Source organism: Varroa jacobsoni, unplaced genomic scaffold, assembly GCF_002532875.2.
Source record: "Varroa jacobsoni isolate VJ856 unplaced genomic scaffold, vjacob_1.0 scaffold_1006, whole genome shotgun sequence".
Taxonomy (NCBI): Eukaryota; Metazoa; Arthropoda; class Arachnida; order Mesostigmata; family Varroidae; genus Varroa; species Varroa jacobsoni.
Window position 1 is genome coordinate 65,929 of NW_019213908.1, and position 13,787 is coordinate 79,715.

At 37.6% G+C, this 13,787-nt stretch overlaps 2 protein-coding genes across 4 annotated transcripts; one reads left to right on the forward strand and one right to left on the reverse strand.

Annotated features, from left to right (window-relative positions):
• The first annotated feature begins 19 nt into the window (after positions 1–19).
• nac (GDP-fucose transporter nac) lies at positions 20–5,725 on the forward strand. Of its 3 annotated transcripts, none has more exons than XM_022842676.2 (7): positions 20–361; positions 612–857; positions 1,507–1,753; positions 2,055–2,173; positions 3,498–3,710; positions 4,331–4,414; positions 5,292–5,725. In XM_022842676.2, exons 2-7 carry the CDS (start codon positions 633–635, stop codon positions 5,403–5,405), a joined length of 1,002 nt encoding a protein of 333 aa, XP_022698411.1. In that variant the 5' UTR covers positions 20–361; positions 612–632; the 3' UTR covers positions 5,406–5,725. The 3 variants fall into 3 exon arrangements, with proteins under 3 accessions (XP_022698411.1, XP_022698412.1, XP_022698413.1); XM_022842677.2 differs by having other exon boundaries at positions 1,711–1,753; XM_022842678.2 differs by lacking the exon at positions 20–361 and having other exon boundaries at positions 670–808.
• Positions 5,726–6,300: 575 nt separating this feature from the next.
• mbo (Nuclear pore complex protein Nup88) lies at positions 6,301–13,051 on the reverse strand. The gene is made up of 11 exons (XM_022842675.2): positions 12,582–13,051; positions 11,907–12,067; positions 11,465–11,627; positions 10,995–11,167; positions 10,509–10,719; positions 9,929–10,106; positions 9,303–9,513; positions 8,790–8,943; positions 8,120–8,373; positions 7,597–7,857; positions 6,301–7,363 (listed from the first exon to the last, which is right to left on the reverse strand). The coding sequence occupies exons 1-11, from the start codon at positions 12,813–12,815 to the stop codon at positions 7,303–7,305; spliced, it is 2,061 nt and encodes a 686-aa protein (XP_022698410.1). The 5' UTR covers positions 12,816–13,051; the 3' UTR covers positions 6,301–7,302.
• Between the last annotated feature and the right edge of the window lie 736 nt (positions 13,052–13,787).

Genomic DNA, 13,787 nt, shown 5'->3' on the forward strand with positions numbered 1-13,787 from the left:
TGAGTTACACTGTGTGGAGGAGGGCTTCGTGCAGACGACAGGTTCACGCCAGAAACAAACACGCGGCTAGGTGGTGTTTAAAGACCATAAGAAGAACGGCTCAGACGGAACCGAAAGCATACACATAGATGCACTCCAGATTCGCTCTCAGAAGTAAATACTCAGTATATGAAAAAATCGGCTGTTCCTTAAAAAAAAAAATCGCGACCAGTCGTACACAGAAAAAACGTCTGTTACGTCTCATCGACGTATCGAAGACGGAGTGAGTGATTTCACCACAGTTTCTGAAGGGCGAGAGAGGACCCAGCCCTAATGTGTAATTCAGAGGACAAAGCGGCAACCATAGTGTTTGTTTGATTTGGTAAGCTAAACAAATATTGCTTTTTTTTTTACCATAGCATAGAGATTTCGTGTTATACTGATACTCGGAGTTTAGTAGGCATGTTTTGCTAGTATACGTGTATTTACTATGTCGACTACTTAGTTGTTGTGGTAGTCAACGTTGTAAATAAGATTCGGCTTTGCTGTCATTGGTAGCTTTCCTTCTTATTCCCGCCCTCTCTTTACATGTACATTTACCGTTGACAAATCTCGATGTGTTATTTTCACAGAAACTGGTCAATTTCGTAACAATGCCGCCGTCTACAATAACGGCGGAATATGACGGGTCTCTAGCTTGGCAATATGCCAAGGTTGTCGGAGTCATTGCCGCTTACTGGGTTGTGTCCATATCAATGGTATTTCTCAATTCACATTTGTTGTCATCAAAGGATCGTCTTGAGGCGCCCCTATTTATCACGTTTACACAGTGCGTTATTACCGTTGGAATCTGTTTATTGTTTAGCTGCTTAAGCAAGGTTTGTTTAAAGCACATTATTCGTATATCGTTTTATCATAAAAATAAAGTCTAACGCAAGTCTAAATGGGTTTAATTTAAATTTCTTTCTTGAACTTAAGCTGTATTGCATTTTATACAAAAAAAAAAAAAGATTTTTTTTGGTTCTAGACAGCTCAGAGTTTTTTAAAAGGATTACTAAAAAAATGAAACTCAGTTATACCTCAGAGCAATACCCGATAATATGAAAATATTATAAGACGTAGGATCTTCAATTGATACACGCTTTTATAAAAAGAAAGAGGGCATACGAGCAATATAATTTTTTGAGCATAATGCAATAACGTTACACATGTAGGTTTATCATTTAAGTTACCAGCTAATTAACGTGCAGATTACTTGTGTCTTATTATCTATAAACTGACTTAAATTAGATCTGTTTCCTGATTATTTATAGCTCTATTAAATTAGAATCAAAACGATGTCAGTCACTAAAGTTTTATTCTCTGACATGCACGTAACGGGGAAGTTCTACTATAGACAATACTCTGGGATCCAAATCCTCGATCCCGGATGGCCGTCTTTGATAGTTCGGTCTGGAATTATCTCCCGAAAGCATGATCTTAAAATACATCATATTTTAAATCTGCTCGACTTTGTATTTTTGGTAGGCGTTCCCGCGTTTCTTCTGGTTTCCAGCATGTACCTTGGACACTGTAAAACTTGTACGACTTTCTCCTGTATCAGTCTTCTTTGTTATGATGATTACATTTAATAATCTTTGCCTGAAATATGTTGGAGTGGCATTTTACACTGTGAGCCGGTCGCTAACAACAGTCTTCAACGTTATATTCACCTACATCATTCTCAAACAGAGAACATCATTATACGCTCTCGTCTGCTGTGGTGTCATCATTGGTAAGGGGGAATTTATTTTTGAAAAGCTGGCAAGAGTAATACAAAGCGAAACTATTTTGCTTGAAAGTTGATATTTTAATAAAATTACGATAGACGACAATTACAATATGAATTTCTTTGATGTTTTACATTTACTGACGTGCTAAAGTGGAAATTCATACATGCAGTCACAGAAGAAATTTATGCATGTGCGTATCGGAACGCACAGGAATAATAGACTTCGCAAGGAAGGTTTTGAAATATCTAGCAGCTGGGCGTCTTGTCTTATCTATGCACCTTTAACATTGGTACGGCTATGCAGGTGGTTTCTTGCTGGGCGTTGACCAGGAGGAATCATCTGGTACGCTGAGTCTGATCGGCATCATTTACGGACTAATCGCGTCGGCTTCACTGAGCTTGTACTCTATCTACACAAAAAAAGTAAGCTTTTGGTAATAACGTATGTTATTAGTTATTAGGAATCATATCTAAATGATTTAATATTGAAGGTTTTATGAGATCTGTGAGACGTTTTGGAAATTTCTGAAGATCACGAAACTTGAAGACTTCGAACTGGCAACTAATGCTCAAATCGCTAAAATACTGACTATAACCTCGCGACTATTTATGCAGCAAGCACATACTTTTTACTCTGACGCTTTTTATTTTAGGTGACCATTATTGTGTTTTCTTTGGAATTTTATATTGTTCTATGTTATTTAGCGTGGTGAGGTGATAGCATCAAATATGAACGATATTTTCACAGCGTTTCTTTTCGTATTATAATAAACGCAATGAAATGGGGGCAGGGGCAAGTTGTCAACCTTTTTATTGTTATACGGCAGTGACACGCATTTGTTGGGACTTCCACTGGACGCACTATTAGTCCAAAAACATCGTGAAAGCCGTTTCGATCATCGCTGTTGTTGCCGTTAACAATTTGCTTTTAGAATATTACTCATTTCTGCGATATGGGGCGTGAAACACCAAATCGGTGAACGTGGAACGCTAAACATAAATTATTTCCATTCAAACAAGCCATCCATTGAACTATGATTACTAGCAGAATTCGCAAACTATGCCACTGCCTCTATATACATATATTGTAAAGATATAGAGTAAAGACTCTCAAACTGTTAAGAGACATTGGCTCACGCTCTATTTAGATACCCAATAATGTTTTAAACATTTTTTTTGTTAGTTGCAGTGTACTTAGTGGGTTACGTCCTTGTTTGCCAAACTTGAAGGGAATACGTGATAGTCTCGGTTAAAACCCGGACGCAGACACAGTTCGTTCCGGGGCCGGTTGTCTAATTGAATTTCTAAGGCGGTACTGCACGCAAATCTCGAAACATAATAATATTGTAAAAGATATCTTTGGTCGGTTAGAGTTTTCAGTCGCGAAATAACAAATAGATTCCATAATCTTAATACGTGTAATTTTACTGTAGTCTCAGAATACTTCGCGCTACTGATTGGGAACTATTTTGCCAAAATTTCTTTAATCGTAACTGTTAAGTCTACTATAAAAAAATGCAAATGTTTCGGGTTTTTTTCGTTATCACAGGCAGCGTTCTTAAGAATTGCTTTCGGTTCGGCTAGAATAATTTCTACTGCTGTCACAATAAGGATGGTGAAGGTGATATTAAGGATGGTGATAAGGATGATTTAATAATAAAATTAAAATACTCAACATGTTGGATGATTTAATAATAAAACTGAAATACTCAACATGTTCTCTGTGCTAAAACTGTTGTTCATTTAGGTGCTGAAACTTGTCAACGACTCTGTGTCGCTATTGTCTTACTACAATAATGTCAACGCTATGGTCATGTTCATTCCGTTGATTGTGTTAAGTGGTGAAGTTCCTGCGATTATGAAGTTTTCGCAGCTCGACTCGCTCGTTTGGTGGTCACTTGTCGTTGTTGTGGGGATCTTCGGTTTTGCCATTGGCTATGTAACTATGCTTCAGATTCAGGTGAATAAACACGCCGTAACGCTTGCGAAAGGCAGCAGCACACGTTTGTTGTAGCAATTTGAAGGGTACATTTTTGAAGACGTAGAGTGCAACACATAACAAAATAGATCATAACTCAAGCCATGTTCCAGTTGCTGAAACTTGGGTGATGTATTACCTAATGCGATTATAACCAATAAAGCCATACGGTTTTTTAGGTCCGATTCATACATAAAATTCAATTTTTTAGATTTTTCCAAGCTATAGAATTTGCAGTTTGTTTAAAAGAAAGCGTATTAGATTAGAGGTTCAGTTTGTGGACAATATAATTATGAAACTCCAAAATCGCCGTGCCGGAGAACGTTTTTTCAAATGGGGTTTGACCAGGCATATAGCAATTAGGATTTTTATTAAAGACTAAAAATTTTTAATGTTAATATTTCGCAGTGGGTAGTAAAGTCTGTAACACTATGTGTGACTGATTTAAAATACATTAAGGGTAGATTATATTCGAGCTGGACTGTTCTGATATCAGAGCCAAATCAAAATATTGGGAAATTGATTTCGATCTAAAACACAACATAGCCAAGTTTCCATTATTTAGCATAAGGTGTTTATTGTTTGTTCTGTATTGGGCGCAGGTGACATCTCCTCTCACCCATAACGTATCTGGTACAGCAAAAGCCAGCGTACAGACCGTGTTAGCTGTTGCATTCTCTAAACAGGTTTGAAAATTTTTTGGTTGATCTACGAAAGATATTTCCTCCTACATAGTTTATATATCTCTTCGTATTCGAAGGATCTTTCGAATTCAAGCTTTTGACATTTCTATTTTACTGGTCCTCGTAAATAAAATTTTCAAGATAGCATGATCCTTTATCTGAACCGTTTTCTAACAAAATTTAAGTTTTTCTTTCTAATCTGAGAAAGGTACAAACAGTAAAAAGCCAAGGCTTTGACGATTTGAAGAGACGAAGTCAGCTGTTTGTAATTATAGCTGTACATAATAGTTTATTTTTTTGCTTGAACTCAATTTGCTAATCTCCGTCAGATCAAGCTAGCTGTAAGAAACAAAAGCGAAGTTGCGTAACTTTATTTTTTCCTCTAGAAATCAACCAGATTGTTGCAATGTAGTAATCATAACAGAAAGACCTGTGATAATATTAAATATCATCGTGATACGAGTCAAAACGTTTTAGGGAATAGAGGGCGTCCCCTGTAGAAAGATTACATGAATATGATGGCTTCGACTTTACCATTTTATTCAGTAGTGTTTCTATTTGTTTTAACATTAGTAAAACCAACAACTCCAACAAAACAAATTTATAGAATCAATGAAAATAATAACAATCCCGTGCTTTCTTTACGTGCACCACGCATATACAGACAGCATAATTTTGTTAGTCAGGGCAGTAATAGCAACAACCAACAAATTTTCTCGTAGTTAGGGGTAATGCAAAGGAGGTGCACGCAACCTTGGACAGCACGTTACGATTAAGGTTCAACACATACAACAAAACTTTCGAGGCAGCTTGAGTGCATCCCTTGGTCAAACTACCACTTCATCTCTAATCTGTTTACCTCAACTATGTTTCCTAACAGGTGAAATCGATTTTGTGGTGGACCTCAAACGCACTCGTCCTTTTAGGTTCAGCGATGTACACGCGAGTGCGGCAGCTTGAGATGGCCAAATCGTACAATGAGCGCGGGCCTTAGGCCGCAAAAAATTCTTACCAAATATCTAAGTTGACGAAGATAGCGCCGTAAATCATAGTCATTTCCGATGGCACGTGCTGTATTAAAAGCCTTAAATCTTGTTGGCTATGTACACAGAATAAAAGCATAAGAAATCAAACCCTTGATGAAACAATTGTAAGTTAGGCCAGAATTATAAGCTTTGTTGTGAAGGGTTGTATATAGGGTCAACTGTACAGGCATGGACCATGACAAACAACTAGCAGAAGGAGAGTTGAATGTGAGTAAAACTTAATTCAAGTTAAGAAACAAAATAGACACTATGAAGAACGTCATACGTCTTACAATGCTCATTATTTTATATACAAATGCATGCTAATTAACTGATAGAAGTTTTTATGCTGAGGCAACCAGGCAACTAACGTAAGATTAGAATTTCACGCAGTTCTAGTGCGCATTTCACATAGGCCAAATAGTGAATCCTACGATGTGTAAGAATCACGTTCTAGGGGTCAGTCGTCTAATGGTTTAAGTATCAACTTGTTCAGGAATAACAGATGTTTGTATATAAACATAATTACTAATTGAAAGGTGAGAGCTTTGGTTCACACTTACAATTCTATTAAACAAAAACTGGGGTGTCTTTTGAGATTGATTGAGAGAGAAGTGGTAAGCACATTAGTTATAGGAAACTTAATCTCCGTAGTAAATGGTTTATTTAATTATACTTGTCGTGTTGTATACGTCATTGGCAAATCTTAGAGTACATTAACAGGCATTTTTTAGTGACGGCAAGACAAAACCGCCGACCTCTTCTTCATGTCAACTACTTCAATGAGCGCCAATGATGTAGAACTTCAATGAGTCATGAGCGTCAAACAAATATTTCGTGCTTAGAAATTAAAAAAAGCTGAACTATGTTAAAATATCCTTTTATTCTTTTTTATTCTTGAAGAGATTTTGTGACTATGGTTCTCAAAATCATTAATAATGTTAAATTACACTTCCTAAAGACATTGGTTACTTGTTTATATGTTATAAATCCTGCTTCCACAGTTACTTGTGAACTAGAAGTACTTATATAGTTATATAATGTTATATAGACATCATTCTTTATTCACTTCTAATATACATCTTAGTACATTTATCTTCTATGCAATATTTACACATTGTCATGGTATACAGACACGAATGCGTATATATACATATAGGCGTCATGTAGTCACACCAAATTAATCTAGCTTTGCGCTAGTTTCATGCCAATCGTGCCGCGATTCTTCCTGTCAGCTGACAAATGTAATGTTTTTCCTTCCGGCCGGTATATGCTGAAGTCTATACTGTAAGACTCATCGTTTTTTTTCTTTTTTCGTTCCTTTTTGCTGTAGGTGTTAAGATACAAGTTGATGTGATCTTATACTTTCTATGAAGCATTTTCCAGATATTTATAATGCTATTAGTAAGCACTTAAACAATTCGACTTAGTTGCCGAAAGCTACGAGCCTTAAAAGTAATGCCGGCAAAAATTTAAGTTACTACTGAAAAAATTTCTTACTGAAAATATCCGTGTCTAGGCAGTAACTCAATATTATACTGTCGGTAAAAAGAACGATGGGCTATCTTTTGTTCAGTTTATAGAGTTTATTTCACTTCTATCCCTTCACTGAGAAGTCGCTCCTATAGGACAGATAACAATAGAGGGTTACTGTTGCCCTGAGTGGCTTACTACAAATTTTACATAATTTAATGGTTTGTCCTCTTCGGTATCTGAGTGTCGTGTTCTTTGAAGGAGTATCATCAAACTCGGACAGGATGGCTCTACTAGCGTATAGCTTTGCACAATAATCAACTGGTAGGAGCAATCACTTTTAAGCAAGAGTTGGTGTTACTTTTTTGTCTTCTTTTTTTGGTTACATCGTTATTATTCAACGTCGGCGAGAAGCTCCTTGACTTCACGGACCATCTTGCCAATTTCGTGTCCACTACTCACATGAAATCACCGACAAACACTGTACTAAACTATTTGTACACAGAACTATTTACAATCTATTGATTTAGAAAGATGTCAATTTCTCAAATACGTAAATGTCAAGCATTCTATGATTTATCTATTAGTACTATTATCGCTGTGCTAAATCATAGAATAACTGGCAGTTGTTTTATAACGTATTCATAAAGTTAGTTGAAAAACATAGTCACTATCTCAATAGCTTACTTGATTTTAAGTCTACTTTCCAACGCGACCCGTTGACTTTCACCCAAAGCTGCAAAAGCATCCCGGGCACTCATTGACTCCTGTTTGAGTATACGCTCGAACTGCTCAAGATCTTCACAGTTCTTTCTACGCTCTTTGGTCGACTCGAGAACGCTTTCAAGTCGATTCATTCTTTCGTAGAGGGACTGAACTTCTTTCACCATTTGCGGGTTGGCTGCGGATGGATTTTTACGTTGTACCATCTGTATGACGTCATGCAATCTGCAATCATAACATGAGAAAACACAAAAAGTTATTCATTACACGTATCATTGAAATAAAATTTTTCTTGAAGATAAAAAAAATCTAATAACAAATAAAAGAACTTCTGATGTATACCATGAGTTGATGTCAGCTATTCTTCCTCTTGTATTCTTATGGTTTTCTCTCATATATATGAAAATCACACTGTACATTTGTCAGCGTCCACTTATTGCAGCTTCAGTAAAATTCTTGTCAATTTTTCCTTCTAAGAAGCACAAACCTTAGCATAAGCTTGCGTTTCTGTTCTTCGCATGCGCTAAGTTTTTGATTTAGTTTCTGGTTCTGAACGGTAACGTCATTCAAGTCTTGTTCCAACTGTCTCAGCTCCCCAGATTGCAAGTCCTTTGTTTCACGCAACGATTGACTCGTGTCCTCGATAAGCTTTTTTACAGCTATTAATTGAGCAAAATGTTGTTCCCGAAATCGCTGCGTTGTCTGGAGAGCTAATTCAAGTAATTCTTTAGGACTGGTTACCTGAAAGAGGATGCAGTATATGATAGTGAAATAAATGCAAAGGCGTTCTCAAATCTATGGCCACTTAACAAGATGCTAATTCGACGCTGTCAATAGAAAGAGCTGGCTCGAATTTGTTAAATTTACGCGCTCTCTGGTTTTTTCATAATCGCTTTTGTGACTTTCTAATCAGACACGTTTAAGAAAAGGCACTCCCGCGACGTTTCTCTTCGCGACTCATAAAGCCTAACCCTATAAGGGTGTGTTTCGTAAATTTGCATCTATTACAAACCAACAGTAAGAAATTATACACGAGTCATAGTACTCATCATTTTAGAATTTTAATTTAGTCTTAATATGATGGCGGAATTATTTGGTGAGTTCAGTTGAGCTTAAATTACGTTGGGTTTTAGTTCAATGTGATAGAGTTGACCTACCTTGTCCGCTTGAACTAGCACCGGTACCCGTGACCCTGTGAGAATCATTTTAATTTCTCTTTCGAAGTCTGTCGGTGGTATTCCACTCTTCGCGCTTTCCGAAAGAGGTTCTTCAGTTAACAAAATATTCTTTAATGATTTCTCGAATCGATACCTGCAATAAGTTTCTGTTTAAATTCCTAAACCGACACAAATGTGCAAGTAAAGGTTGAGGCTATTTGGTAAATCGTTCGGATCCTTAAACAGTAATAATTTAACGGAGCAATTTTATATTTGCATATAATAACATATTTGCCCAAAGTATTTGCATACAACTAGTCTTAGATCATTCGGTTCCATAGATCTTTATAATATATTTCCTGATGATACGAAGAATCTTCTACCTTCTGAAAAAGCCAGCATTTAATACTTCTATGCTATTATATTTCCAGCATTTTCTTAGGAACCCTTAGTACTACCGCAATTATAACACATATAAGAGTAATCTACTCATGCGTGCTTGTAAGCGTCTACCTGCTTAGTGGAATATTGACGACCTTGAGACCTGATGTAAGTATAGCTAACCACGGTGACGGCAAGGCGGGCAGAACGCATAGACCCAGAGGTGCATCTGGCGCAGATGCTTCAGTCGTCCGCGTGCAAACAACCTGTTCCGCTAACGAATTGGGGCTCGCGCTGTTTATACAGTTTCTAACTTCAAGTACGTTCGTTGAGGTATCCGTGTCTACGGAAAGACAGCAAGTCGCAAAAATCTTGAAATTGCTTAGCAACCACATAAGCTTGAGTCGCCTATCGATCCCTGTTTTTCATGCTATTCTCCAATATTGGATCCATTAGTCTACCACATTATAAACGATTGTTATATAAATTCTTATTAAAAAAGTTCATAAAATGAGTGTACTTACGAAATTTACTCATGTTCTCTAATTAGGAACTCAAGTTGTAATAGCACAGTAATGTAACACAGCCAACATTAACTTCCTGTCAGCGCGAACGATTGCTATTGTTGCACATATTCGTGCACTTGTTTGACTTGCGTTATGATGTTTTTATAATAAACTTTTGACTCTAGTTATCTACACAAGCGTTTAAAAACTAACTACCATTGTAGTGCTATACATGTACTTTAACAATCCTACCTCCCTGCTGGGCAAATGTGAATAGGCGCTCAGTGAATGGAATGATTACAACATGTACACCGGAATCGTGGTGGGCGAAGTAACGATTGGACAGAGCGGGATCCCGTTGCAAAAGAATTGGACAGCGGATGACATCGTTCGGATCCGTCATTTCGGAGTATGTCAAGTTCAACCTTAGCTGAAAATCAGAGCCCAATCAGATCAGAATGAAGAATATGTTTAATATCGTTACCATATACTGTTCATAAGCCAGGAGACAAATAGATATCGATAAGATAACTACAATATGCACTTCGGCCCGCTCTAATAGGTTTTAAAAGCAGATGATTTCGAAAAGAAATTCTAAACTCAAAATCCGATAACAGTAATATTTACCGTAAGAATTAGTATACAGAAGGTAGATATATGTACCGTACTCTTTAGTACAAATGCAAGGTAAATTATTAGCCTATGCTGTAGTCAGGAAAGAGAAATGCCTGCAGTAAGCATTGAATACCGACGTGCTTGATACAGTACGTAGAACCCATTACAAACATACAATCCATACCGCCGTTACACTTAACGTTTATTGAGACATTACCTGTTCAAAAATGTATATTTCAGGTTCCACATCGGGGCTTTCTGTGGGAAGAACAAGACAATGGTACAGGACTCCGCCTGTGCCTCCCAAAATTAGAATTGTAGAGTCAGCCGGATTGCAGTTGAGTGATAGAAGAGCAAATCCATCCGAGCCGAAATTATCCTCGGCTTCAGGCAACATTACTAAAGGTCTTTTCGATACTCGAGGCTTACTACGGACCGAAGAACGTATACAAAATACAGATAAAAAGGGTTACATGAGTAATCAAGCACTACAGCGCTAGCTGGCTAAATCAATTGGGTCGGTATGGTTGATAATCTGAGCTGTACTAGATTTTGGTGATTTACAAAAGCACAATAAAGATAAATAATGATAATATGAATAATACAAATAAGACAATATATACGAAAATACTTAGTAAACGTGCTCTGATTACTGCAAACAATACGTAGCTACGCAGATTCGCCATATATATTGATCACACACCTGTTTGCTGTCGATTCCAGTCCGGTGACATGATAAATCGATCCCGAAGCGCTCAGACAAAATATTTCTTGTGCAGATCTGCCAAATGCAAAGTCCACTAACTGAGAGCCTGTAGCCGACGCAATGCTAAAGTTCATTCGTGACAACGATAGCGACCGTCGGATGACTTGTACCTGCGGGCGTGCCACGAAAACCAGCAAATTAGTAATGTAATCGTAATCAAAATATTTAATCAACTAATAGAAGTACTCAACACATGAAGTTCTTACATAGAACGAAGCAAAAGCTCAAGTTTGTTCACTTTTATCAAAAGCTTGTTACCAAATGCAAATGTCGAGTTTTACAAAGCGGAGCTTTACTCGTGTTCAAGATAAACAGCCGCTAGATGCCATATATTAAATGTCATATTCCGCTTTATGTTCTGTGTATCTCAGTAGCTCCAAGTACACAAACTTCCTTAATCTAAATACCGTTGTTAGTGCATTCATGTGCTTTTTCGAGATATCAAATAGCCGAAGGCAATTGTCACTCGTTAGCATCACTACTTCACTGGCAGAGTCCGGAACCCACTGGAGGCCTAACACCTCGAGGCCTGCTGTCTGCATTAGCAATAATTCTCCTATACCCCAACTCCTAAAACCGTAACAGCAAACACAGCGGAGTTTTCTTGTGTTATCGTTTTCATTTGTTATAATAATAACAATTTTTGTTAATAAGCTCATAGAATATTTATGGACTTTTTTGGCAGGCAGTTGTCACAAGCAAACACAAACGATTACCAGGTGTATTAGATGAACGCAGCCTCTAATCAATTCTCGTATACATATGTATAGGTAATAATAAAAGCAATCTAACGTAATGCACCTAAACATACTAAATATATCTTGAACATAGGAAGTTAATTGTACTCACTTGCATTGTAGTGGGGCATCCCCTGTGGCGTTTCTGAAGTTATCATGGTGAGGAAGTGCTACGACGACGGCGCCATTGGCGCCCCATAGAAGAAGATTCCCAGTCGGTGATGGGCAGAGACGATCAACAGAGAACGTCACTTTGTGGCTAAGAGATAGTTCCTGTTGAGGGAAAGAGTTAGAAGATGACAGTTCTTCAAGGTGGTTCAATATAAGACTCATCATTTGCACAAAAAGGCTCATTATTGTGGACAGTTGTCGAAGGTCTCTCATGCTGGCACGAGCGGGATTCAATTTCGTGATTATTCATTAAGGGAAAAAAGAATTCGAACGGTGAACATTCAATGAATTGTTAGAATTTCATATAATGAGGTACTAAAAAAACGTATGAACCGTTTAAAAACTAAGCTTGTGACAAGTTCTACTTTATTTTTTCGATCTTCGTCCGATGACAAAGAAATTTTGATAATGTACACGTTAAAAGAATAAAAATAAAAACATTGAGCAATATTGTTACATTTACTGAATGCAATAGTTCTCGAATACCTGAGATTTATTAGATTTGTACCTATAGTTAGAGGTACGTTAGATATATCTCTACATTTTCATAGTGTGTATACAAATACTAGACACGCAGCAAATATATACATCTGGAAAGATTAACACTTATATTTACATAACATCGGTCCTCTTTGTCGCCATTGTCGATATCAACAGCACAGAGGCAGCGATTCTGCTCGCTCCATCCAATCAGAAGGTCATTACAGAACGCGAGCAACTGTTTCGGTGAGCTGCACTCAGCCACTTTTCCCATCATGCGAAGAAAAGGCGAATCTGGCGAGTGCCATTTAGCTCCACCAGAAAAATTGCCACCATCATTGGAACTATCACGAGCTGAAGGGGAAGACATTATCGGGTATCAGGCCCCACTATAACTTTCCGCGTGTTTGAGGTGCCACTCAATGAACCAGAAAGGTCAGATGATCTAGAAACAACACAGAAGTATCACCTAGTTTATTTGCTATATGTTTGAAAGTTCTGCGTTATGGTGACGGAACGAAATTTAACAACAGCTAAAGGCCATCCTTTACTGGTGTCCAGATAAAGATGTTCTATTTTTTTGTGACGCGGAATCACTCTTAGTGTTTGTTGCCTGCCTTTCGTAGCAGACGACATGAAGTTGATGGAAAGCGTAGATCACGGCTTGGGTCGGGATCTACCTTAATGAAAATATTGTAGCTGCGACTTGGGTTCTACGTGACCCACCAATGATTCGATTATTGCTATTGAATTATTATTATATTATAAAGTACTGACTTGAACGGCACAGCAATGACCTAATTTCAAATCTGAGCGAGGACGCATTTTGATCTTTTAGAAAAAATCTAGTATATGAAGAAGGCGTTAAATACAGCAGTTCTTCTACGAGTCTTTCCAAACCTGACAGGTCCTCGAATTAAAGCTAAAATAGTAATACCGATGTTTGTCACGAAAAGATTAGCTGAAAGTCAGCGATAGAAACAGTCTGCTTTGTGAATTTTTGCCTTGATAGACCCGTTTCAGTAGGTGCTTGAATGTAGTGTTTCGGCCAGACGGCGAAATTATTGTGGCAATACGGTATCAATAGTGCAGCTATGGATAAGGGCTTGTTGCTCTAATAAGCTAATTCGATCTAGATTACTGAAAGTGCTACTCTGTGATACGCATTTTGTTTAGCTGGGTATTTCCTTTCGATTATTACCCAATCTCGTTTAAAAAGGGATCATTATAGCCAGGAATTTTGCACCCAGAAAGGGATCCTAAGTCACCTTGCTAGGAAACCTAGGATAGCTCACACTCTGTTAGTTCTGTCTAGATAGGTAGCTAGTTGTCCAGCATGGTT